The sequence below is a fragment of the Aegilops tauschii genome, chromosome 4, assembly GCF_002575655.3.
Source record: "Aegilops tauschii subsp. strangulata cultivar AL8/78 chromosome 4, Aet v6.0, whole genome shotgun sequence".
Classification (NCBI taxonomy): Eukaryota; Viridiplantae; Streptophyta; class Magnoliopsida; order Poales; family Poaceae; genus Aegilops; species Aegilops tauschii.
Genome location: NC_053038.3, coordinates 510,230,727 through 510,256,881, shown reverse-complemented (window position 1 = coordinate 510,256,881; position 26,155 = coordinate 510,230,727). Strand labels below are relative to the sequence as shown.

Here is a 26,155-nt window from a genome sequence, read left to right as displayed (position 1 = left end):
TGTCAGGCACAGCATTCGCTGCCTTCCACTGCAGCAATTCCAGTACGGTACCGAGCTTTGTGTTGCCATCTTCGAATTGGGGTACAACCCTTTTTTGTGATCCTCTAACATGCGATCGAACTTCAGCTTCTCCTTTTCACTTTCGCACTTTTCCCTTGAATCAACAATGACCCGGCGGAGATCATCATCAGGCACATCGTCTGGTTCCTCTGGATCTTCAGCTTCCTCTTGATCTTCAGCTTCCCCCGTTGCAGCATCACCGTATTCAGGGGGCACATAGTTGTCATCGTCCTCCTCTTCTTCGTTGTCTTCCATCATAACCCTTATTTCTCCGTGCTTCGTCCAAACATTATAGTGTGGCATGAAACCCTTATAAAGCAGGTGGGTGTGAAGGATTTTCTTGTCAGAGTAAGACCTCGTATTCCAACAATTAGGGCATGGACAACACATAAAACCATTCTGCTTGTTTGCCTCAGCCACTTCGAGAAAATTATGCACGCCCTTAATGTACTCAGAGGTGTGTCTGTCACCGTACATCCATTGCCGGTTCATCTGCGTGCATTATATATAATTATGTGTGTCAAAAGTAAGAAAATTAGACAAGTATCTATCTAAAGTAAGATTTTTTTCTTTCAGGAAGAAGATAAGAACAAGAGGCTCACCACGGTGGTGCCGGCGACGAGATCGGCGCGGGCGATCGACGGCGGTGAAGACGAGGACGGTCGTGACGGACCGCTAAACCTAGACAAATCTCGGAAAAATGGAGCTCGGAGGTCGAGCTTCGAGAGGAGAAAGCTTAACTAATGTGGCTCGGGCATTTCATCGAACACCTCATGTGCATAGGAGGTGAGCTAGAGCACCCAATGCCCTCCCCCTCGCTGGCCAGCAAAAAACAGAGCATTGTGGAGTGCTCTGCTCGCGGGCGATGGGGTATATATAGGCAACTCATTTGTCCCGGTTCGTGGCTGGAACCGGGTCTAAAGGCCGTCCTTCTGTCCCGGTTCCTGCCACGAACCGGGACCAATGGTTGTGGGCCAGGAGCGAGGCCCATTGGTCGCGGTTCGTGCCAAGAACCGGGACAAATGGGCCCAGACGAACCGGGACCAATGCGCACGAGGCCCCGGCCGGCCCCCTGGGCTCACGAACCGGGACAAATGCCTCCATTGGTCCCGGTTGGTGGCAGAACCGGGACTAATGGGCTGGCCAGGCCCGAACGAAAGCCCCTTTTTCTACTAGTGTAGGTAGATACCGTAACATAATACATGTAATGCTACTATGTGTCATGCATGACAATAAATGAGACCATCTATGATACTAATCTATGATACTATGCACTATAGAGGTAGTAACATAAACTAGTAACATATGCATGTTACTAGTCTAAGTTACTCCCCACTATGACCAGCCAGAATGTGGTGGATGGTGTTTTCCTTTTCAATTAGCAGAGGATGTTCTTTCAAACCATTCCAGGTAGTTTCAACGGTTTGGAAAATGGACGGCAGGTATTAGTCAGACCAATTATCATATTTTACAGTATTTTTTCAAAGATCAGGTAGTCGGTGCTTCGCGTAGGGGCACCCACGACAGGCCCGTCCCGTTGTCACTTTTTTCTGTTTCCATTTTTCTTTTGCTTTTTTCTTTTTCTTTCCCGTATCTTTTTGCCAAGTCTAGTTTTATTTTCTCAAAAAATATCAGAAATTTAAAAAATGTTCGCATTTTCAAAATTAGTTCAAAATTTCACAATCGTTCCTGTTTCCAGATTTCGTTCGGATACTTTCAAAAATGATTAGTAATTCAAAAAATATTATTATTTCGAAAATTGTTTGCTTCTTTTCAACAAAATGTTCACAATTCAGAAAAAAAATTCACATTTTAAAATTTTGTTAACAAATCCAAAAATGTTTGGGAATTTAGAAAAATGTTAATTTTTTTTAAATTTGTTCAGGAATTCAAAATATGTTCATGTTTTCAAAATTTGTTGGCAATACAGCAAATATTTGGGAATTTAAAAAAGTTTGGAATTTTTGTTCAAAAATTATTTGCGTGTCCAAAAAATATTGAGGCATTTCAAAATCGTTCACGATTTTCAAGAAATGTTTCTAATTATTTTTTGAATTTGAACACTGTTATGTGTTCTTATATATTTCACGCTTCCCATGATCATCGATAGCCGTCAGGTCGAGGGGTTAGCAGCTCGCGCCAGGACTGCAAAGTCATGAGTTCTAATCCTTGCAAACTCGCTCCTTCACGCGTTAAAAAACAGATGTGTTCGCGCCGGTGGGTCGGCGTTAAAAAAAGAGCTTTTACATTTGTGCCCCTAACTCGAACCCATTATTCAGATTTACCCCTAATTTCGAAGCATGCTCAAATTTGCCCCTCTACCGTTTGGTGCCCTTACAGAAATGCTCTTCCGTGCCGTTTTCATCCACCTTTGACCGTTTAGGAGACGTTATTTGGACATTTTTGCACCTCTATGCATGTGTCACTTACATGCAGGACCCACTTGAAGAAAAAATAAAAAATAAATATTCTCTCTCTTCCCTCCCTGTCTCTCTCTCTCTCAACTCCGGTGTGTACAAGGAACTTGAAGCGGCCAGCAACAAGTGGCGGTGCCAGGCTCGCCGGCGTGGCCCCAGTGAGCTCACCATCATTCCGTCACGCGTCGATTGGCCCTAGTTCGGCACGCAAGAAGCCCCCAGATCCATCACGCGCACGGAGATGGTCGTCGCGGGGAGCTCACAGGGGACGTCCAAGCACAAAATTGACGAGCGTGAAGGAATAAGGGGCTCGAGGAGGGCCCCTTGCCGCTAGGAATTGGAGAGGGGCACGCCAGAATCGATGGCAAAGACCTCCGACGACCGGCGGCGCTCATCGCCCGATCTCCTCTGATGTGCTACCCCAGCTTCTTCTGAGAGCATACTCGAGTTCCTGGCGAGCCGTCGAAAATGTTTTACGGAACCATGGTTCAGCCGAACCTACGCTCGACGCCATTGATTTCTAGACACTATTCATGAGGATCCATGCATGGTTGATTAAAAAATGCAGTTGGCATGCATGTCTATTCATGAGAATCCATGCATGGTTGATTAAAAAATGCAGTTGGCATGCATGTCACAGATTCACATGTAGTAGGATGTTAAATCGTACGGCATAGACTATAGGTTCGGCTGAACCATGGTCCTGAATCACGTCTCTCGGCGAGCCGTAGGACGTTTCCCCTTTTTTCCTAGACCTTGTCGTGCCCGTAGCTTCTCCCTGCCTAGCGCCGCCGCTCACCGTTGTCGTGGTCTCTGAAAGCCCCGCTGAACCCAACCACCCCAGGCCAGTGCAGCTTCGCGCCGGCATCGTCGCAAGCCTGTTCTCGCAGCCCCTTGACCGCTCAATCATCTTCCCCTACATCGCCGTCGTGCCTTCGCGCGCGGGTGCCAGCATTCGGCCACTGATAGGTAAAATATATTTTTGACAGGAATAATGACGTAAATAAATGCCTGGTTAGGCTAAGCAACTGTTATTTGTGCCATTGCTAATTAAAACTATTAATTTGTGCCAGTGACATGTGGGTCCTGGGGCTTAACAATTTTTTTTAAATAAGTCTTATTTTTGGTTGGGGTCCGCGTGTTAGCGTGTGTGAGAGAGTTTTTCCCTTTTCTTTCTCCTATTGTTCTTTTTACCGATTTCCTTTGGTTCATTTTCCTTTTCAAGTTTTTTTTAGAAAAATGTTCATAAAATTCAAATATTTATCAATATTTTTTAAAAATGTCGTGTTTCAGTTACTTGCTGCGATATAATGGCTTTTATTCGTCATGCCAGTTTCTAGGTCGTTCAGGACCCCTCCCTGTTGTAAAAAAATTTGATACGGCATGCAATTTTTTTTAGGGTGGCATGCAACTTATTAATGGGGAGAACATTGGTCCAATATTAACTGTCTTGTAAATGCTCCAGTGAGTAGCCAGTCGCAGCGCTACTACAGCTGCTGCTCGATCATTTGGGCTCAGCACTTCAACTAGCTCCATTGGACGGTGGTGTCAGTTGTGGGCTGGGGCAACCATCTCTACTGCAAGAGGTTGTCTCAAAAAAAAAAAATCTCTACAGCAGGAGAGAGTAAAGATTGGCTGAAGGTACACTTTCAAGATTGTCTCTGGCAATGGAGGATGGGGCTGGTTGCAAGTGCAACGCTGCGAGCCAAGATCAGAAAATATTTGGCGTAAATGACTCCACCTGCATGCCTTTACTACCGTTGGCTGTCTTTTGAATAAGTGCCGCCAGTCAGACCATTTAATAGAGGAGGAACTAATGTTAGATCAGGATATGTTTAGCTGGCCTGGATACGGCACTGTGCTCTGACGTTGCTGCTGCCACACTGCCGGTGAACATCAGATTGATATTGTGTGTGTGTGCATACGGAGCAGTGCAGGATTAAAAGCTGCCGCAGCATGCTGCCTGCCGTTGATTCTAGGCAGTAGAGTAAATCTATTCCACAGAGTTAACAAGCTTTTCTGGTTTCAGAATTTATATTGCACATGTGTTAGGTTTGAAAAATGAAGATGGACTGCTGTACTTCAGATTCGAACATGCATATCGTTGACATGCATAGTCTTGCTTTTAGATACAACACTAGTAAGATATAGTGCACTGGGACTGCTATATCTTTTCTTTTTTTTGCGGGTGAATGGGACTGCTATATCTAAACATTTATTTCATGCTATTAGATATATAGCTTAAGATATACTGCATGGGGACACTAAGATAATCCCTCTTTTCAGGTTTAAAGGGTTCATCTTAAAGTTCTCAACAATCAAGGTAGATGGTGAGTGGAGGACACGACTTTCGCAGGTTCAAAACTGTCTAATGAAATATGTCCCACATGTTCGACTCCCGAAGCTGTAAGTGCGTCATCCTCCTTCTTGTTCATTATTGGATTTGCATGTACATTTAAAATAAGAGTGCATGTGTGGCCTCTAATTCTCCCTCTCATCTCAATGGATTAAATATGGTGTGGGACTCAAAACACAACTAAATGAGACCTAACATGGGACTAATATAATCTAAATTTGAAAATTTTGACATATGCTCTTTAAACCAAAAGGGAGAGAGTATTTGTGAAAAGGTTCTCAAAACCACTTCCGGGTCACTTCGGGGATGATTTATTATGTTTTTATAAACTCAGGGTATTAAGTAACTAGTTTTAGTGCTGAGGGGCTAACCTTGAAACCATAAGGGTACTTCATTCTTCACACAATGATACATGCACATGCACACACAATATTGCTTTGTCCTACAAACTCTCACTTCATTTCAATGATTTGCCTCGTCCCTTATACTCCCTCCGTTTTTTTTAGTCTGCATATAGAATTTCTAAGTTAATTAACATAAAACGCATGAAAACCGTTATAAACATGTCCACATGTGAACTACTCCCAAAGCATATAATCACGCGCCCGCAAAGGTGAACCGTTAGACACTACCCAGACGCAACAACTTCAAGCCCATGACATATGGAACATAACATCGCAAAGGAACCCCTGGCGAGAACCCTTCGACAAATACGTCGGACAGCAAAGTTATACCATTGAAAACCTTTTCCGTATACAAGTTTACTACTTTTCTCGCATAGAGCCCACATTTTATTGGCCAAACTTGATTCTAGAAAGGTGTGTCTTACTCATTGATGCAACGCCAGATGAAACGAAGGGAGTATACTACTCCCTCCGGAGGGTCGGGCATGGAGTTTTAGATCTGTGATTTGACTAGTAGAAAATGTGTTGTATGTTATAAAAATATATATTTAGATTCTTCATCGATAAAATTTGTAAACATTATACATAGGATTTGGTACTTATATTGACGACGTCAGTTCCCATGCGAGACTTTTTTTTGGAGAGCAAACAACAACCCTCAAAAGAGGGCTTCACGTTTTATTATTAGCAACCAAGGCAATGTACAGAGATCAAGTTTCCCTAGGAAAAGAGATAGCTTCAAAAGCCATTTTAGAGTTACACCTTAAACCTGTCCTGCAAAGAAAGCTCCAGCTATAAGATTCTTGATCTACTAGAGAAAGCCTTCTTTGCAAGATTATGCGCTATAAGATTCTTGATCCTTGGAATGTGCTCGATCCTGTAAGAACTAATCAGCAAAAGTAGGCCGTAAGTTCCAATGTCCTGGATGTCGTATTAGGTCCTTCGCCTTCACCACTTCTATCAAAGTCCTGCAATCAGAGAAAAAGTTGATAGAGTTCCAATTCATATATTCCCATCTGAAAAAAAAAACACTTTAGAGCATCTCCAACAGGCGTACAAAAGTTTCACGTCTTAAAATAGTTTTAGCGCGTCATTGTAGCACTTTTAGCGCGCCGGGCCCAACATTGCTTTATCAGATGCCAAAAAACACGCGCCCAAAAAAACACGCAGTGTAAATTGTGAAGCGTGCGCAATCCGGCACCTCAAATTTGCAGCATGCGATAGCGTTTTTTCGCGCGGCCCCAACCCTTTTTGGCGCGCGCACTGTTTTACAGCTTCTCGAGGAGCTGTCCGGCGTCCAAAACACCTGAATTTTAGCGCGCGGAGCTGTTTTTGAGCGCCTATTGGAGATGCTCTTAGTAATAATCCAGAAAATTATAGCTGTTGTCCTTCGTATGTTCGGCAATAATCACTAGGTCGTGTCCACCATGAGTACTGCCGATTACCACATCCGCATGGATAAAAATAGGCACAGATATATTTCTATATATATGGGCCCTGCACCCTTCTGCCATGACTCTGCATGTACATGGATGAGGATGATGTACGGTCGATCTTGTGCCGGGACTAGTGACCACAAAAGATTTGCGGGTCCTCAGATCTATCCTAAGTACGTAACCGAATAATGCATCAAGAAAACCACGACATAGTTCGATCACGGCCTCATACCTGCATAAATCTCGGCGTGTGGGTATGTCTACGGTCTACCACACCCAAAAGTACGTAGGAGTAGCTAGCTAGCGCGCGTGGGACGATCGGTCTAGCATGCGGATCACCGGCGGGCAGGAGCACGCGCTGGGGGAGGAGGCGGCGGCCGTGGTCCGGCAGGCGGTCAGCCTGGCGAGGCTGCGGGGGCACGCGCAGGTGACCCCGCTCCACATCGCCAGCGCCATGCTCTCGGCGTCCCCGGCAGCGGCAGCCATCCTCCACGCCGCCTGCGCCAGGTCCCAGTCCCACCCCCTGCAGCAGCACAACGCGCTCGGCCTCCGCCTAGACATGGCGCTCGGCCGCCTCCCCCTGGCCAGGCCAGCATCGGTGATCCACCACGGTGGCGACCGCGTGGAGCCGGCGCCCTCGAACGCGTTCGTGGCCGCGCTGAAGCGGGCGCAGGCGCACCGGGGGCGCAGGGGCGTCGTGGTCGGCGAGCCGCGAGCAGCTTGTCCTCTCCATCCTCAACGACCCGAGCGTCGACCGCGTCATGCGCGCGGCCGGCTTCTGGAGCTCCCAGTCCCAGGTCGGGGCCACCATGGTAGGCGCCGCCGTCTCGTGGGAGCAGCCGATTAGGGCAAGTTGCGACGTCCCGAAACTCCAGCCATCGGTCGTCGCCCACGTCGTCCCGGACGGAAGGTACGTAGCCTACTAGCTCCAGAGTGTGGCATGCATGAACGTCTATGATTGACTTTTTTCTTCTTCCTGACTGGCACAAATGATAGCATAGGCATCGCGCGTGGTTCCGCAAGGGAAAGAGTGGCAACCTCTCCCGGATCCGCTTCCTTGACCCTGAGGAACCTATGTGTTTGAACATGATCCGCTCGGTCTGTGTATAGATGGATCTTTAGAAACATAGGGTTTCAGTGTTTTCAAATTACTCCCTCCGCCCCGAATTACTTGTCACATAAATGAATAAAAAATAGATACATGTATTTAGAACTAAAATACATCTCGATACATCCATTTCTGCGACAAATAATTCCGGGCGAAGAGACTATTAATAGTCCGGGCCCTCACTATTACAAGGCACACGCTTGGAAACACAACAAACGTCTTGGAAGGAAAGTTTACCTTTTGCAAACCAGCCTAATAGTTCAACTAGTGAGCTACTTGAAATATCACACTATGGATTCACGCGGTTATAATAATGGTTCTCTAACATTTTGTTTCACTCGTTGGCATTAATTGTGTAAGGTGTCACTACATGGAGTCATGGATGATGAGAGTGTTATCATGCAGTTCTAGTGTTAGAAATGTAACAAGGGCTCTCTTCATCGACTACTACAGATGATGGCCTCTTTGTCCGACCACCGGGAGGGATGGCACTATATTTTCATCTATGCAGTTTTCCTTGCATGATGCACTATTCTGTCCTGTCGATCATGCTTCTCATAGTGAACCTTTTACACAATCTTCGTGTTGTCATATGCCAACTTCTTTGGGATTAGGAGCCCACATGCCTACGGGTATTTCATTCTTCCTCTAGTTTAGCAACGGTTTGAAGATGAAATACTAGTTTTGCCTAGCTGGTGAATTAAAAAACCGTCGAGGAAGAAGGTCCCTATGACTTGAGTTATTCTCTTTTGTTTTGTCCTAGAGTTAATCTGCACTAGCTTTTTTTGTGGGGATAATTTGCACTAGTTTACTTACATAATAATAGAAGTCATTTTCCTTGTAAAAAACCACTCCATAAATTGTTGTTGTTTTAGATACTGACATGGTCTGTGTATCTTTGAATGTAACATTGTATGCGTTTACTATGTTGGTAAGAAAGTATGGTCTTTTTTTTGCAAAATATATTTATGATAGTACTATTTTCACTTCACCATTATTAGTATTTTCATATATGTTCATATTCGAAGTCGATAGAGGGTGTCTGTGGAACCGGGACCAACCAAACCTTATCCATCTCGAATATCCTAGTCTGTGCTGGAAGTAAATCTAGTTTCTAACAAGGCAACAATCTCCCATTTGGCCAATGTAGATGCATGCGTATGTATGGAACATAATTAGGGCTGAGAAATAGACTAATTTGCCTGCTTTCTTGCAGTGAATGTCAAGCTAGCAAAGCAAAATCAGGAACAGCGCAGCCGGCTTTCTTATGCGGCACCGAGGTGATCCTGCCTCCCTGGCTCCACCGCTACAAATGTACAAAATACACCAGTACAACGTACTGCGGCGCCAGTCTTCAAGCAAACGTACGTATAACACATTTTCAGATAGATACATGTGTCTAATGTATCATGCACGCATGAAGTCAAAAACTCGCGATTTGATTATCCATGACACGTGACACATGCAGTCTGCTTCCTGCCGTCCGAAGTTCACGGAGCTCACCGCGCAAAATCTCAAGATCCTGTGTGGCGCGCTCGAGCTGCGCGTTCCACGGCACGCGAACATCATTCCCGGCATATCGAGCACAGTGCTTCGATGCCGGTCCGGCGTGACAAGGCGGAGGGCGGGCGTATGGCCGACGACCTGGCTGCTCTTCCGAGGAAGGGACAGTGGGGGCAAGACGGCGGTTGCTCGCGAGCTCGCGAGGCTCGTGTTTGGCTCCTACGCCGAGTTCACCACCTTGCAGGTTCAGGGTAACCCCGACATCCCCGCACAAACCGGCAAACTTGCCCTCAAGAGGCAGAGATCACCGGACATCGACGGCGAGGGCAATGGTGGTGACGTCAGGGCGAGGCTGTTTGAAGCGATTGTGGAGAACCCTCACCGCGTCATATTGATCGATGGCGTCAACCGACTGGATGGCGATTCGGAAATGCGCATCAAGAATGCTATCGCGGGAGGAACAATAGCGAGGGGATACAACGATGACATGGTTGGTTTGGAGGATGCCATCGTGGTGCTGAGCTCCGACGTGTGTGACTCGAGGTCTGTGGCTTCCGCTTCCTCCCAACGGGTGAAGCGACGACGTAACAACGCGGACATGGAAGTGAGACCACGTCGTGGTCTTTACTGGGATCTGAACATTTGTGCAGTGGACGGGGAAGAGGAGGAAGACAGTTTGGCTCATGATGAGGGGGTCATAAGTGTGGTCGATGGTGTTTTCCTTTTCAATTAGCAGAGGATATTCTTTCAAACCATTCCAGGTGTTTTCAACCATTTTGAAAATGGACGCGGCTGGTATTAGTCAGAGTGTCAGACCAAGTACCATATTTATAGGGGTGCCAACAGATACTCCGTCAGGTCCGACCTCAGGAGCACCATGGACAACAGGAAGCTACCACCAGCCACCAGGCTCGCCTGCACCAGCGGCTTCTTCCCATGCTAATGTCAGTCTCCCACATGAGAAGTCCACGTCTACCACTAATAATAACTATATTAAGACTAATATAAACTTTATACTAAATCAAAATTTTAAATAAGAATCATCAGGTAGTTGCTTATGAAATAACATGTAAGAGTGATCATAGAGATATAATAGCAAGTGCTATTATTAGCACATAGTTTTTACAACATTAATGGTGGTAAAGCATGCCTTTAAATTGCTCTGGGCCGATTTTTCTACAATAGAGGATACATAAACCTTGGGACATGGCCAAATCCTGCAACCAAAATAGTGCACATGACTTGGTTTTCTATTTGTTGACTTGGTTTTCTGTTTGTAATCTATCAAAGCTGGTTTGCATGAAAGAAAACCAATCACACGGTTTGATTGTTTTCTATAGTCAACAACATACATAGAGGAATGACCGGGATAAAGCATACACACTATTGTCTTGTTGTATCTTCGTACGTTGTGGACCAGATGAAGAGAAGTTGAGGTCGATCGATAGGCCGGCGTGCACTCAGGCGGCTGTTGAGGGCCATGTGCATGGTGCAGACTTGAGCATAGTGAGTGAGCAGCACAGGGAAATTCCAAGGAGCCAACCGCATGCAGTAGCTAAATGTTCAACTAGTCTAGACGATAGCTTGGCATGGGCAATGAAGAAGTAAGGAATTCTATGGGGAAAAAAGGAGACATGGACATGAAAGGCATGAGAATTAGGGAAGACGGTCGGTTGGGCTTTCCGAATCGAATGATCACATTAACAACAAGTGAAGTCTAACCAAATGGTTGGTAAGGGACTCTTGTCGGACGTCTGGATGATCGGACGACGTCAACACATGTACACATAGCGAAAAGAAATGTAGGATGATGTGCATGCTTGAGAGTGCATGAAAAATGGTTATTTATGGTAGGTTGCATGCACATGAAGAGGTAGTGAGAAGCGTTTATTGCATGTTGGACATACTTGATGATGTAGATATGTTGCATGTCAAGATAAATAGAGTAGTGGTGATCATTCTCCTAGATATATAGGATACTACTATCTACGTAACGATGCCTCCTCCCCCCCTCCCCACTAGCCGGCAAGGCGGCTCAGAGGAGAGAGAGGGAGGATCCTGGGGCAACTTGTCGACTCCCAGTAATAATCTATGTACAGAACTGCCACTGCATATGCACCCATAGCGGTGTCGGATATACGCGTCCCGAACACCAAGCGTGAGATACAGTTTCCCCTGGTACACCTGGGAGGAGCCACATGCCTCGATGCATCACATTTTCCACTAGGTCCACGTGTTGGCCACCAGCCAGATCCACGTCATGCTGATGGGCCACCCAACGGACACCCGATCAACCTCTTCCATGCGCAAATACCACCGTCTGCAAGCAAAGGTAGATGCCCTGCTGCTGCCGCCGCAAGGGTGTTTCTAGATGACTGCGAGGAGGGGGTGTTGAGGAGTGCCGGCAGGGAGGGTTGGCACTCCCAAGTCATTGTAGATATGAACCATCTGCATGCTACGGAAAACTCTAGCCTTGTCGGAATGTGTGTTTTCCATCTTCCTCGGTTCTACGACCATTGATTGAACTTCCAGATTTCTTCTATTTTACTAGGCCTGTCTTCTTTTCTTGTCGTTGTCACCTCCAGCGATGTCTATTTCTTGACACTAGTGTCATTATTGTGAAAATCTTCCTATTGCAAATCTATTCACTGAAGAGTGCAACTACAAGCGAAGGAACCATAGAGAAAATTGGAGAACCGACAAGGAGGGCGGTGCTGGTGGAGGCATATGAAAAAAAAATGACTTATCTCCTTTCCCAAGACACAACAGATATGTAGCTATTCTTAAGAAAATGCTAGCTTTAGCATGATGAACATACACAAATACTTGCCCACTAAACTATTCAAAAATAAAGTTATACACATACCAAAACAACAAGGCTTAACATCTTAAATTATTGGAACATACAAACATGCCATATACATACATACATACATACATACATACATATGAGTGGTTACGTGCATACAGTTCTCAAGCGACCGGCCCCTTACCACTTCGTCTACTTAAGAATTTGTTGCATTTTCCATTGACGAGTAAGGCACTGTACTTATTTATTTCTTATTTCACACTACTATTCATATAGAACACACACCAGATGGGCATCTGCACCAACCTTATGGATAGACCTCGATGACACCTCGATGGCCAAGTTTCTTGACAATCTTATAGTTGCTAAACCCTGCTTTCGTAAAGATCGTGCTCCACTCCTTTTCATCCCGTTGCCGTCCTCTGGTACATATGAACATCAGCATGTCCATCAGCAGTTCGGTTTCAGTTATTGTCTCTAGAGAAGATCCAAGCACTATGTCTATGATGATCACTTTTCCTCCCATTTCTCGGGAAGGTATGGCCTTCTTGCATTGAGCGAGGATCTTGATGCAATCCTCGTCGCTCCAGAAGTGTAGAACAAGCTGGAATGGAAAAAAAATCTATATTGTTTAAGCAATGGATAATCAGGGACGCAGAAGTTATCAACATAATGTAATTATGCATAGGTGTTGGTAGTCCTACAAAAAACCAATACCGAAACATGAAATAATTGGTTCAATCCAAACTCTCAGTTCCCTCTGTGCTATGTGGTATGTTATATGGAAGAGCAATTTTAAGGTGCTCCCACTTACCTCCTTAGAGGCAAGAAGAATATTAATTACAGTCCTTCGTTGGCAAAGGGTAAGTTTGTGTATAAAAATGTCTAATTATGGCAAGCTGTTCGTTGTTTGTTAGAAAAAGGAAGGCTCCAATGAACTAAATTACTCCCTCCGTTTCTAAATATAAGTCCTTTCAGAGATTTCAGTATGAGCTACATGCGGATGTATGTAGAAATATTTTAGAGTCCATACTGAAATATCTAAAAAATATTTAGAAATGGGGGAGTACCATTTTCTTCTTCACTTGGTTAATACCATATGTATCCATAACACATAATTTCGAATCACACGAATTGCATGAATTTCACTAGTACAGAGCACAAGGATACCACTACTATTTTGTATGCACCTTAAAATGTTAGGCTTTCTTTTCTAAAATAAGATCATGCCATAGTAGAGAGATCGATCACTACATGTATAGTCGTATACATGGAAATAGGTGCATCACTTAATAAGATTGCGAGGAATTAAACATTTTGCCTATTTAGATCATTTTAGGATGATTCATAATTAAGAAAATAAATTTGTACCACATCCCAAAGTAAGATATATCTAGCCTATGTGTTGGTATATCACTTACCAAAATCGCTCAGCATTTTTGAAATGATAATTGTTCGTACCGACTTGTAGTCAAAATCAAACTTTGTACTTGCGGGATATAGCACCAAAGTAAAAAAAAAACTTAACATGCATGGAAAAAATAGTCACTTTGTGCTTATGATGACACAGTTTACTTATAAATAAGTCTATATTGTATTTTTTTAGTCAAGGACATAGCTATTACCGCCTTTGTTCGATAATGTAGTGTCTATAGATTTTTTTTCAAAGTCAAACTTTGCAAATTTTGACCTAGTTTATATATGAAAATGTCTATATTTAGAATACAATATATACATCATTAGATACGTCATGAGATACCCCACTAAGAAAGATATGTCATGAGATATATTTTTATATTGTAAGTGTTTGGTATTGTAGATATAGATTATTTTTCTAGAAATTGGTCAAATTTTGCTAAGTTTGACTTTTGGAAGAAAAAAAAAATCTTGTGTACCTATTAACAGGCAATACTGTCTACAAGTGGCTAGCAGTTGGATCACGAAGAATTAACGGTCTATATTAGTTTGGTTATATCCCAAAATTCCTCTGTACGTAGAAGAAAAATATATATTAGAACATTAAATGGAGAGAAGGCCATATATATCGTCGTACCTTGAGCATGACGGCCTGAGCTGGTGGGACGGTATGGAAGAGGTCACCAGCGACATAGTTAACAACACCATCACTTGGGACTTTCTCGATCACCTTTGGAAGGTCCAACACATTGCACTTGATATGCGGGAAGGCCTTGACGATGGCCCTTGCGGTCGTCCCATCACCACCACAGCAGTCGGTGAGTGACTCCAGACCATTGAACAGCCCACGGCATTCCCGTACAACCGTGCCGATCCCCATATGGTCATGGGCGGCCAAGGCCTCATAGAACAGCTTGTCGGTCTCAGGATCGAGGAGCGTCATGCTCTCGTCGAAGGGCGCCGCCGCGTGCACATGCTCAAACGGAGATGGCACTGGTAGTGCACGATCATTCTTGAACCAGTCGGCCAGTCCTAAACCTGACTCCATGTGGTACCGCGAGGTGACGGCCAGCGGGAAGGCGATCTGCCTGGCCTCGCCGTCGATGAGCACGCCGTCCACAAGGATGTAGGACAGCGGGGTGAGGCTGTAGACCCCGTCCTCGGTGCACGACAGTGCGTCGGATTTGGCCAGCAGCCGCAGGACGCGGCTGAGAAACGGCGCCTTGGGTGGCGGAAGGGACAGCGCGGCCATCAGGTCGGCCAACGACGCGGTGCCGCCGAGGCGGTGGATGGCCGTCGGGATGCCGAGCTCGATGGCGCACCTGAGTGCCATGGACGTGAGGTAGGTGAGGCTGTGGCGCTGCAGGTCAGCCTGCGCCTTAATCAGCTGGGCGTCGCTGGGGACTGTCATGTGAGCTGCCATTCTTGCTCTATCACTCTCCAGTCTCAGGGCTGTGTAGTGGGTGTAAATTGCTCGGCTGGCTAAGAGGATTTATATAGCATGCGTTTGTGTTACTGCTAGCTAGTACTACTACGTATGCAGCAACTAACATGATTTAATATTTCGCTCGTGGAACCCGTGGAGGGCCATGCTTTTGTGGACATGTCTTGCGTACACGCCTCGTAGGAGCACAGCCGGGACCGGGAGCTGCTTCTTGCAGGGAAGATGATACGACCAGGCCGGGATCGTGACTGTTGGAATTAAAGGACGCGTCTACTTAACTTCTAACTACCTCCTACGACAGCAACTAATATGGATTTAAAAATTTTACTCGTGGAACTCGAGGTGGGCCATGCTTGCGTACACGGCTCTGAGCAGAGCGGGACCTGTCTCTTGCAGGGAAGATGAGCGTCTTTTTTTCTTTTTCTTTTTTTTTTGCGTCTGCAAACAAACTAGTACTCCCTACGTTCCATAATGTAGTGCCTATAGATTTTTTGTAAAAGTCAAACATTACAAACTTTGACCATATTTATAAACAAAAGTAGGTACATTTAGAATACCAAATAGACATCATTGGATACATCATGAGTTATATTTTCAGAATGTACATGTTTGGTATTGTAGATGTAGACGGTTTTCTCTATACACTTGGTCAAAGTTAGCAAAGTTTGATTTTCACAAAAATTTATAGGCATTACATTGTGGAATGGAAGGAGTATTAGCTTCAAAGCAGCACATATGTGGATTCATTACTAGATACTCCATCCAACTCATATTACTTGTCGCACAATCGAATGTATCTAGATGTATGGACCGGGCGAGTAGCTCAAACGAATTCATCACAGGAAAAATTACCTAGTTTACTGTAGGAGCAACTTTTTTTTTGAGGGAGTATCGTAGGAGTAACTATGCCTCACAGAAAAATCTGTTTTATGTGAGTGTCTAGCCCAGAGGAAAAATAATTTGGGCCCAGCCCGCCATTGCACCACCGTGGAACGGGCTCTAGCGCCCGAAAAATCTTACTTCACGTGATTTTTTTCCTTTTGGGGCTTGAAAAAACGACATTGTTTGTTAAGGGGTACCCCTTACACAGATCACTCACACCTTGAGAGTTTCTACAAACTAGATGACCCGTTGCGCCAATGGCGTAAAGGCCGAGTGCAAGCCAAGTATTGAAAGAGTGTGCATTAAAATATATAGACACAGAATGAAACATATGGAAATAAGTACGGATTGATGATAGATAGATGGTTCATGATGATACATGTTTTCTAAGACGAAAAAAAACTGATCCAAACCAAGAGTAATCTGCAGACAAAATTTTAAAATAGTTTGACAAGTCTTAAGTCATACTCCATGCTATATCTTGGAGTTGTGTGTTATTTACAAACTCTAGTAAAAGATTGATGAATTTTGGAATTTCATATCACCGGCTTACAATTCAAACCCAAACTCAGGGCATATTTGAATTCAAATCTGAAAAAAGGCAGTCAAATACTCCTGAAAAGTCTTGGACATTTTCACAGTTATATAAGTAGTAGCATAGGTGAAATTTTTCAAGATATTTCTGATGAGTTTTGAGCACTGAAATTAATACTGAGTAGATTATGAGGGAGTAGAGGAGGAAGAGATATTACAGTCATTTTCATTTATTTATTTTTGTTATTTTTCTTTCAACCTTACTGACCAATGGGTCCCTCTCGTGAACCCACCAGTCAGGCTGGCAGCGCCAGCTCGCGGCACATGCGCCCGCGACTCCCTGCCCCTTCACGTTTTACTCCTACTCCACTACCTCCCTCCTCAATCCATTTCGTCTTCCTCCTGGATCCTCTTTCTGGTCGAGCTCGCCGGGGACACCGCGGCTCGCCGCAGCAACGCCAGCCATAGGAACGGGCGGGATCCACCGGCCCTCCGTCCGGCTCGACGTCCACGCCCCAGGGTCCAACATGCAGGCCCGCTGGACAACGCCGTGAATTGCCTCATTTTTCCAGTGAGTCCTTGATCCTAGGTACTTTCCCTAACTCTGTTCAGCTCCGGACGTCGTTTTGATGCTATTCGTGGACATCGAGCATGCAGCAAACTTTTGGACCGAGGCCGCCTTCCTCTGTTCCGTCAGCCGCCGTTGCGACGCTGTCACGGTCGTCCTCCTCCCCGAGCAACTTCAGGGACCGTGACGGGCCCCGCGTCTCCTCTGGACCAAGAATTCGAAGCAGCGGGTCTCTCCTACTTCTTCCTTGAAGCTGACTGCCGTTGCTGCCGTCCTGAATTCGCTGTCGTTCGTCCCCATGCCGTCCAGCCTCGCTACAAACAGTAGGGTGAGAAGCCGCCCTGCCTTCTCGTGCCCTCTTTTCTTGGTCAACGTCGTTTTTTTCTCATTCAGACCGTCGCTGGAGATGGTTGTGGCGCTGCCTCCTGTGACCATTTTTGTCCGGGCCAACATGTTTAGGCCACGAGGTTGTTGCCCCTCGCTTTTGCTGCTTACTGCTGCTTGCCGCTGCTACTTCTGCTGTTTGTTGTTGTTGTTTGTTGGCTGCTCGCTATTGCTCTGCTTGCTGCTGCTCGTGGGCTGCTTGTACTTGAGAAAGAGAGAGCTTTTTGCTATATGCATCCATCTCCTCTTTTATTGCTGTGTGGGCCCACTAACATCCTCAGTGTTTTGTCTACTCACTCAGTTTCATTCAAATAAATAGACACCTCATGTATGTTGAAGTAAAATTTTGATTTACAATCTGTTTGCACAACTGTATATATTTTTCCTTACAAGATTTTTAAAACAAGACTAATATTGAGTATATTTTTAGAAATTAACTTTTAAACAACTAAATAACCATGCTCAAACTTGTTTCGTAATTTTTAATTACATGCGAAAAAATAAAAAATGTTTCATTCTATTTCTTAAAAATATATTACTGTTTCACTATGGCTCGCCGTGTTTCGTATCATAATTTTACGTTGTGTAACAATGTGTATCAAACTGATTTTCTTATTAATTAACATTGTTTACCATGTTTCAGAGCTTCAATTTTAAAATTGTTGAAATATATTAAAAATTGGTCTCATATTAAAGTTCTTGTTGTCATAAACACAAATATGCAAACGGGTCATAAATTGTACTTTGGTTTAAAAGATAGAATAGATTTTTACTTGGAAATAAAATGCAAAAGTATGGGATGGTGGAGCCTAACCAGAACAGTGTGCTTTCATGTGGTCAGAGAAAGACGTAACCAACTACCAGCCGTATCAAACAATCAATGCATTGCATGGCATCGGATCTCCAAATTAAATCAACGGCTCCCACATGCACGGGACATCCCGTGCATGGGAGAATTGTTTTTCTCGTACTATATTATGTTTAACTCTACTGTTCATCAATCGAGCAGTTTCCTTGTGTGCTTGTCTAGCTAGCTTGCACACATGTAGCTTTCCTGGCTGATTTGATCTACCAAGTTCAGAAACCAACATATATTAGGCTAAGTCAAGTTGTCGCTGAGTATGAAAGTTTACTCTAATATTTGATTTATCAAGAAAATCATAGGAAAATGCTCAACCTGCTGAATTTGTAAAATCAATAAAAAATATATAATCATTCCAGTTCTGCTTGGAGTAGTACTGCTATGGAGTTGGGATGGTTTAACTTGTACTGTAGCCATAGGAATGAGCATATTCAGTATTGCTATTTAGAAATAAAAGATGATGCAATACTGGTAAAATTAACTCATGATCAACTGTTAGAATTTGCTGCTATAAATAAAGGTCCCTTGAATTGCATGCCCAGTTCACATAATGAGTCCTTTGTGCAGGGAGTTCTAGCGACACATTATACAAGGAGCTATGGCATGCTTGCGCTAGGCCGTTGATCACAGTGCCTCGCCAAGGTGAAAGGATTTACCACTTTCCGCATGTTTACATGGAACAGGTATGTCTCGCCGCATTGGTGTTTGCTCTTCTTGATGCCAGATAACTAATAAATGAATTTGCTACTCAGCACAAACAGTACCTATTTGTGTTATGGGACACCGCTTTGTTCTTGTGTTAAAAATGACAATATGACTTTGTTTATGCGGAATAATCATTCAGGTATTTAAATGATTATCATCCAGGTATTTAAAGATCGTCCACATACATATATACAACCTGTTAGGGTCCTTGTGTGTGCGTGGTGTGTGCTTCTCTAGTATGGTCATGTATTAGTTGACAAATAAATATCCAACAGACAGTGTTCCAGCCTTGTAGGCCTCACCACAAGTCCCTTGGGCCCATTTAAATTATCCGCTTCCTTTCACAGAATATACATTTGTAAGTGGTACTACAACATAAAGAGAACTATCCTTGGGCCCATGCAAATATAAGTGAATACGGAATCTATCTGCAGTAGAACAGAATTCAGTTGTTATCACCTCAGCACACCTGGGATGCAACTGCAATCAGAAATAACAATTCCTTGAGGTGCTTTTCAAGTTGTAGAATCTGCATCAACTAATCATGTGAGTCTACTATAAAATAAGGAAAATTCAGCAACATGGTTAACGAAGCCTAGTTAGAGACTTGATAACGGAAGAAGCACTTCAAACAAAGTTCAGAGAACCAAAGTATGTTCAGGAATTTGTCACTAATATAAAGTAACAATGCAATGCCATTTCACATTCATAAATAAAGCAGGCTGGGTCTAGAATGTGAAGTTCAGGGGGGTGGGTCTAAATTGTTTAAGACTGCCTACTGTCCAGCTAAAAATGAAATATAAAATATGGTGTTTAGCAGGTATGTTGATAAAAGAAGACCAATAAAACATTAGGCAGGTCTTCTTTTATCCACGTAAAACTGTTGAGTTCCTTTCTGAAGCATTAAAAGACCTCATATGCAAGTTCCACCATAAAACAGTGAAATATATCACTTATTATAGTGATTACCTCTTTTCTTGAGTAGTTCTGCGCACCTCTCCCAGGTTGAATCTCCCACTAAAATCATTTTTTACCTTAGCCTTTGTACCTTCCTGGAAAACAGAAAAAGAACATGATTACTCAAAAATAAGTTTACTGCATTTAAATAAAATACTTTCTTGTGATTCTTTTTCGTGCATTTGACTAATCTTCGCTGCCATCAGGATGCTAGAGCACCTTCACTTCCCAAACATAATAAAGGCTGGCACTGCAAAAAATCAGGGCGTCTCAAGAAGTACTGTGAATGCTTTCAAGCAAATATTCTTTGCTCCAAGAATTGTAAATGTATGGATTGCAAGAACTTCGAAGGAAGTGAGGAACTATAGGCTATAACTCAAGGGGATAATGCATCTGATAAAAATAACATTCAGCAAACAGCTAATGTCACTCTGAATGGTGCCATTGGATCCTCTGGATATAAATATTCACCTGTACGTAGAGAAAGACACCCAGAAGACCCCCTTGGTCCTGAGGTAATTTCAAGTTAGCTAGTTCTGCAACTTCAAGCAATCTGCCATTTTAAGTCAGATCTCGTGTAACACATCTATTTTGTTGCTAGTTTCCTTTTATTTCTGCTTCAGCTATAAATCCAGTTGGGTGTACATCCACTTGATCACTGTTACTAATTTTTTTACCTAACTTCAGCTATAAATTTTGATGAGCTGGTAATTGTTTCATGTGCTCTAGGCTAACCACTTGGATGCTTCACAAGCTGCTTCTTCTAGTGGACTTGAAGGCCGTATTGGTTGTCAGAGTAGATCTAAAATGGTCTATAGGTAAGTAAAAAATGGTCTGGTTAATTTGAATACTGGATAGCCACCTCGCAGAAATAAATAAATGAATAAAACCTTAGAACAAAACTGATCTATTCTAATATATGAGGGGCATGATACAAGCGCATGTGTAGATTAAGAAAAACATCAATGACACAAACTACTGTGAGCGAATGTGCCGAGAGATTGCTGGCTATTAGATCATAATCTATTTACAACATGTAAACTTAGCATATTCACCTCAAAAAATTCAGGCTAACAAACTTACCAAGCTAGGAAAGCAATAGGCATACAGGGCAGATAATCTATGGAATACCGACGCAAGCAATAGGATGAACATGTCTTTGGTGAGGTCTGAATCTATACCTATTTACAGTGTTACTGCATCAAGTCTGTAAATCTCGCAAACTTGGCTGCACAAATATTATAAGTGCCATTATTTTTTCCTCAGCCAACGTATGGCAGCAGATTCACAACTCGAGCGTGCCACTCTTCAAAATAAGAATCGCATCCTACCATACCTCAGAGCCTGTGGTAAGCAACACCAGCTGGGACGGCGCCATCGGCTGCTGGTATCTGTCTTCTTCAGCTGCAAGTAACGGTGAAGCTGACGACGAGTGTGAGGCCACGCCCTGTTCCTTCCCTCTCTGGTCTCGCTTGCCCATTTCCTTGCCCCTGCTTGGCTTGCTGTCAGAGGTTTATTCAAAAAAAAAGGAACCACACACACTTGCATAGATGAGCAGAAAAAGAGAGGGATAAAGACCAGGAGCAAAGGGGGATCAGGACGCAGAGAAGCTCACCTTGGCATCACCGACAGCGCTGCCACTTCGACCCGGCCGAGGGCGCCTCTTCTGTCCGTCGGCGGCAGCAACAGCACACCGACCGGATCCTTGCACCCCCGCCTGGGGCCGTCGCCCTGCAGTCTTGCCAGCCCCAACTCGACCTGAGAGCGGCTCCTCCATCCGCTGGCACCGCAGCCGCCTCAGCCCGTCACCTTGCAACCTCGCCCGCCCCCACTGCCGTTGCCAGGAGATGCAGCCGCTCCGTTCTCCTCTGGCCAGATGCGCCATTGCATCCCGCACTGGCCACCTGATTCGTTGGGTGGGCACGCGTGATGATGGTGATGAGGAGAGAGGAGGAGAGACAGGGGTGGCGGCGGCGGTGGCGGCGGCGGCGGCGTCTGGAGAGGATGAGCGGGGGGAGGACACGGGATTGGTGGGTGAATCATCCACGATGGGCGCGGTTAATGTATTTTTCACGCAAGGCGCGGGCGACGAACACACAGCACGCGCACTTCCAAGCTAGGCCCGTAAGAGACGAAGGCTCACTTGTCATCCGCTTGAGCAAGAAAGAGTGGTGTGGAAAGAAACAAGCCGTGGGATTTTTGACACCGGGGTGAAAAACCTCCAGCGAGGCAGATCGAGCGAACGAGATCAAAAGCGGGATGCAAGTGCCCTCGCTAGGCGAGTTGCCTAGCGTGGTTTATATGTTCGATGACACACTCACTAGTGCAGAATCGGGCATTATCACCGGTTCGAAAGGCCCTTTAGTGCCGGTTTTGTAACCGGCACTAAAGGGTGGGGACTAAAGGTCCCCCCTAGTACCGGTTCAGCACGAACCGTCACTAAAGGGCCACCACGTGGCACGAGCCAGCGACGAGGGCGTGGAGACCTTTAGTATCGGTTTGTAACACCAACCGATACTAAAAGGTTTGGGGGTTTTGATTTTATTTTTTATTTTTTCCTTTAATTTTGTGTTTTTCATTTAATTTAGAGATTGTTTTTACATTATAATAAGTTATTAAATCATTAGGTGAAAGAACCGCAGATTAGTTTTAAGTGGATGGATCCTAAGTGATCAAGTAACATGAATTATCCATAATACTTGATCACTTAGCTAGGATCCATCCAGTTGAAACTAATCCGCGGTTCTTTCATAAATGATATAATAACTTATCATCATCATCATATTAATATAAAAACTCTTGCATCATATCATCACCAACAACACTAGCTAATAATCATCATGTCATTACCACTATTTAATCATCATAGTCATTACCGCTATCTAATCACCACACCAACACTAGCTTAAAGAAGAAACATTCACTTGTACCAGAAGCAAAGATATCATCGAGTTCAACATGGTCACGACATTATAAGTGTTCATAAGATCACAAAAGCAAATCACTTTGAGATTCAGTTCAGGACGAAGAACACGGACATGAGAGGACAAAGTACTAAGAGCAGGAACTAGCTAATCACTCCTGCTGCTCTCTCTCAGGTAAAATAGCATAGAACATGTGTAGTTCTACTTATTCATCATATTGGAGCATGTAGATGAACCTGTCTCCTAATCGTGGGCTGCGCTTTTGATTGCTGCCCCCAAGTACTTCTCTACGATCCTTCACAATTTTGCTCCAGTCTTTCACTATTAAGCATTCCACGGTTTTAGAAATCCTGAATGCACTCATGTGCGTTGTAGGATGTCTTGGCCGTAAACCATTGCTACCTCTTGAGCACTGCGTTGGTTTTCCCTTGAAGAGGAAAGGGTGATGCAGTAAAGTAGCATAAATATTTCCCTCAGTTTTTGAGAACCAAGGTATCAATCCAGTAGGAGGCCACGCACGAGTCCCTCGCACCTACACAAACAAATAAATCCTCGCAACCAACGGAATAAAGGGGTTGTCAATCCCTTCACGGTCACTTACGAGAGTGAGATCTGATAGATATGATAAGATAATATTTTTGGTATTTTTATGATAAAGATGCAAAGTAAAGAAAGCAAAATAAAAACGGCGCTAAAAATAACTTGTTGTCGGACGATTAAATATGATGGAAAATAGACCCGGGGGCCATAGGTTTCACTAGTGGCTTCTCTCGAGAGCATAAGTATTACGGTGGGTGCACAAATTACTGTTGAGAAATTCATAGAATTGAGCATAGTTATGAGAATATCTAGGTATGATCATGTATATAGGCATCACGTCCGCGACAAGTACACCGACTCCTGCCTGCATCTACTACTATTACTCCACACATCGACCGCTATCCAGCATGCATCTAGAGTATTAAGTTCATAAGAACAGAGTAACGCTTTAAGTAAAATGACATGATGTAGAGGGATAAACTCATGCAATATGATATAAACCCCATCTTGTTATCCTCGATGGCAACAATACAATACGTGCCTTGCTGCCCCTACTGTCACTGGGAAAGGACACCGCAAGATTGAATCCAAAGCTAAGCACTTCTCCCATTGCAAAAAAAGATCAATCTAGTAGGCCAAACCAAACTGATAATTCGAAGAGACTTGCAAAGATAACCAATCATACATAGAAGAATTCAGAGAAGACTCAAATATTGTTCATAGATAAACTTGATCATAAACCCACAATTCATCAGTCTCAACAAACACATCGCAAAAGAAGATTACATCGAATAGATCTCCACAAGAGAGGGGGAGAACATTATATTGAGATCCAAAAAGAGAGAAGAAGCCATCTAGCTAATAACTTTGGACCTGAAGGTCTGAGGTAAACTACTCACACATCATCGGAGAGGCTATGGTGTTGATGTAGAAGCCCTTTGTGATCGATGCCCCCTCCGGCGGAGCTCCGGAAAAGGCCCCAAGATGGGATCTCACGGGTACAGAAGGTTGCGGCGGTGGAATTAGGTTTTTGGCTCCGTATCTGGTAGTTTGGGGGTACGTAGGTATATATAGGAGAAAGAAGTACGTCGGTGGAGCAACGTGGGGCCCATGAGGGTGGAGGGCGCGCCCACGGGGGGTAGGCGCGCCCCGCTACCTCGTGCCTTCCTGGCTGATGTCTTGACGTAGGGTCCAAGTCCTCTGGATCACGTTCGTTCCGAAAATCACGTTCCCGAAGGTTTCATTCCGTCTGGACTCCGTTTGATATTCTTTTTCTGCGAAACTCTGAAATAGGCAAAAAAAATAGCAATTCTGGGCTGGGCCTCCGGTTAATAGGTTAGTCCCAAAAATAATATAAAAGTGTATCATAAAGCCCATTAATGTCCAAAACAGAATATAATATAGCATGAAACATTCAAAATTTATAGATACGTTGGAGACGTATCAAGCATCCCCAAGCTTAATTCCTGCTCGTCCTCGAGTAGATAAATGATAAAAAACAGAATTTTTGATGTGGAATGCTAGTTGGCATAATTTCAATGTAATTCTCTTAATTGTGGTATGAATATTCAGATCCGAAAGATTCAAGACAAAAGTTTAATATTGACATAAAAATAATAATACTTCAAGCATACTAACTAAGCAATTATGTCTTCTCAAAATAACATGGCCAAAGAAAGTTATCCCTACAAAATCATATAGTCTGGGTATGCTCTATCTTCACCACACAAAATATTTAAATCATGCACAACCCCGATGACAAGCCAAGCAATTGTTTCATACTTTTGACGTTCTCAAACTTTTTTCAATCTTCACGCAATACATGAGCGTGAGCCATGGACATAGCACTAAATGTGGAATAGAATGGTGGTTGTGGAGAAGATAGTCTCACATCAACTAGGCGTATCAACGGGCTATGGATATGCCCATTAATAGATATCAATGTGAGTGAGTAGGGATTGCCATGCAACGGATGCACTAGAGCTATAAGTATATGAAAGCTCAACAAAAGGAACCAAGTGGGTGTGCATCCAACTCGCTTGCTCACGAAGACCTAGGGCATTTTGAGGAAGCCCATCATTGGAATATACAAGCCAAGTTCTATAATGAAAATTTCCCACTAGTATAAGAAAGTGATATTATAGGAGACTCTCTATCATGAAGATTATGGTGCTACTTTGAAGCACAAGTGTGGTAAAAGGATAGTAACATTGTCCCTTCTCTCTTTTTCTCTCATTTTTTTATTTGGGCCTTTTCTTTTTTTATGGCCTCTTTTTTTTATTAAGTCCGGAGTCTCATCCCGACTTGTGGGGGAATCATAGTCTCCATCATCCTTTCCTCACTTGGGACAATGCTCTAAAAAATGATGATCATCACACTTTTATTTACTTACAACTCAACAATTACAACTCAATACTTAGAACAAAATATGACTCTATGTGAATGCCTCCGGCGGTGTACCGGGATATGCAATGAATCAAGAGTGACATGTATGAAAGAATTATGAATGGTGGCTTTGCCACAAATACAATGTCAACTACATGATCATGCAAAGCAATATGACAATGATGGAGCGTGCCATAGTAAACGGAACGGTGGTAAGTTGCATGGCAATATATCTTGGAATGGCTATGAAAATGCCATTGTAGGTAGGTATGCTGGCTGTTTTGAGGAAGGTATATGTTGGGTGTATGATACCGGCGAAAAATGCGCGGTATTAGATAGGCTAGCAATGGTGGAAGGAAGAAAAGTGCGTATAATCCATGGACTCAACATTAGTCATAAAGAACTCATATACTTATTGCAAAAATCTACAAGTTGTCAAAGCAAAGTATTACGCGCATGCT

At 43.8% G+C, this 26,155-nt stretch overlaps 3 protein-coding genes and 1 long non-coding RNA gene across 12 annotated transcripts; 2 read left to right on the top strand and 2 right to left on the bottom strand.

The window, feature by feature from the left end:
• The first annotated feature begins 6,895 nt into the window (after positions 1-6,895).
• On the top strand, positions 6,896-11,322 carry LOC120962635 (protein SMAX1-LIKE 3-like). Its single transcript, XM_040386338.2, has 3 exons — positions 6,896-7,583; positions 8,998-9,145; positions 9,250-11,322. The coding sequence occupies exons 1-3, from the start codon at positions 7,435-7,437 to the stop codon at positions 10,015-10,017; spliced, it is 1,065 nt and encodes a 354-aa protein (XP_040242272.1). The 5' UTR covers positions 6,896-7,434; the 3' UTR covers positions 10,018-11,322.
• Positions 11,323-12,138: 816 nt separating this feature from the next.
• Positions 12,139-14,988, bottom strand: LOC109735078 (flavonoid O-methyltransferase-like protein Os11g0303600). Its single transcript, XM_020294278.4, has 2 exons — positions 14,147-14,988; positions 12,139-12,697 (listed from the first exon to the last, which is right to left on the bottom strand). The coding sequence occupies exons 1-2, from the start codon at positions 14,930-14,932 to the stop codon at positions 12,401-12,403; spliced, it is 1,083 nt and encodes a 360-aa protein (XP_020149867.1). The 5' UTR covers positions 14,933-14,988; the 3' UTR covers positions 12,139-12,400.
• Positions 14,989-16,719: 1,731 nt separating this feature from the next.
• Positions 16,720-20,503, top strand: LOC109735077 (uncharacterized). 2 transcript variants are annotated; one of them, XR_002226036.3, is made up of 4 exons: positions 16,720-16,940; positions 17,027-17,265; positions 18,751-18,866; positions 20,052-20,503. It is a non-coding gene; the product is annotated as an uncharacterized lncRNA (long non-coding RNA). The 2 variants fall into 2 exon arrangements; XR_012182670.1 differs by having other exon boundaries at positions 17,027-20,503.
• LOC123493809 (uncharacterized) lies at positions 19,237-25,304 on the bottom strand. 8 transcript variants are annotated; one of them, XR_006663162.2, is made up of 5 exons: positions 21,461-25,301; positions 21,182-21,335; positions 21,027-21,073; positions 19,858-19,940; positions 19,242-19,368 (listed from the first exon to the last, which is right to left on the bottom strand). XR_006663162.2 is itself a non-coding variant. In XM_045228044.2 (4 exons), exons 1-4 carry the CDS (start codon positions 21,466-21,468, stop codon positions 19,344-19,346), a joined length of 282 nt encoding a protein of 93 aa, XP_045083979.1. In that variant the 5' UTR covers positions 21,469-25,304; the 3' UTR covers positions 19,242-19,343. The 8 variants fall into 8 exon arrangements, 3 of the variants coding, with proteins under 3 accessions (XP_045083979.1, XP_045083980.1, XP_045083978.1); XR_006663165.2 differs by having other exon boundaries at positions 19,348-19,417; positions 21,461-25,302; XR_012182668.1 differs by having other exon boundaries at positions 19,237-19,417; positions 19,858-21,073; positions 21,461-22,404.
• Positions 25,305-26,155: the final 851 nt, after the last annotated feature.

Bases quoted from the DNA above. Each gene is read 5' to 3' on its own strand.
- LOC120962635 (XM_040386338.2), top strand. From the start codon at position 7,435: ATGCGCGCGGCCGGCTTCTGGAGCTCCCAGTCCCAGGTCGGGGCCACC. The intron at 7,584-8,997 runs GTACGTAGCCTA...GCTTTCTTGCAG, and splicing joins CACGTCGTCCCGGACGGAAG to TGAATGTCAAGCTAGCAAAG. The intron at 9,146-9,249 runs GTACGTATAACA...TGACACATGCAG, and splicing joins GCGCCAGTCTTCAAGCAAAC to TCTGCTTCCTGCCGTCCGAA.
- LOC109735078 (XM_020294278.4), bottom strand. From the start codon at position 14,932: ATGGCAGCTCACATGACAGTCCCCAGCGACGCCCAGCTGATTAAGGCG. The intron at 12,698-14,146 runs GTACGACGATAT...TTTCCATTCCAG, and splicing joins CTCAGGCCGTCATGCTCAAG to CTTGTTCTACACTTCTGGAG.
- LOC123493809 (XM_045228043.2), bottom strand. The intron at 19,941-21,181 runs GTATGGTAGGAT...TCTGTTTTCCAG, and splicing joins TGCTTACCACAGGCTCTGAG to GAAGGTACAAAGGCTAAGGT. The intron at 19,418-19,857 runs GTAATCACTATA...TAGTTGATGCAG, and splicing joins AGAACTACTCAAGAAAAGAG to ATTCTACAACTTGAAAAGCA.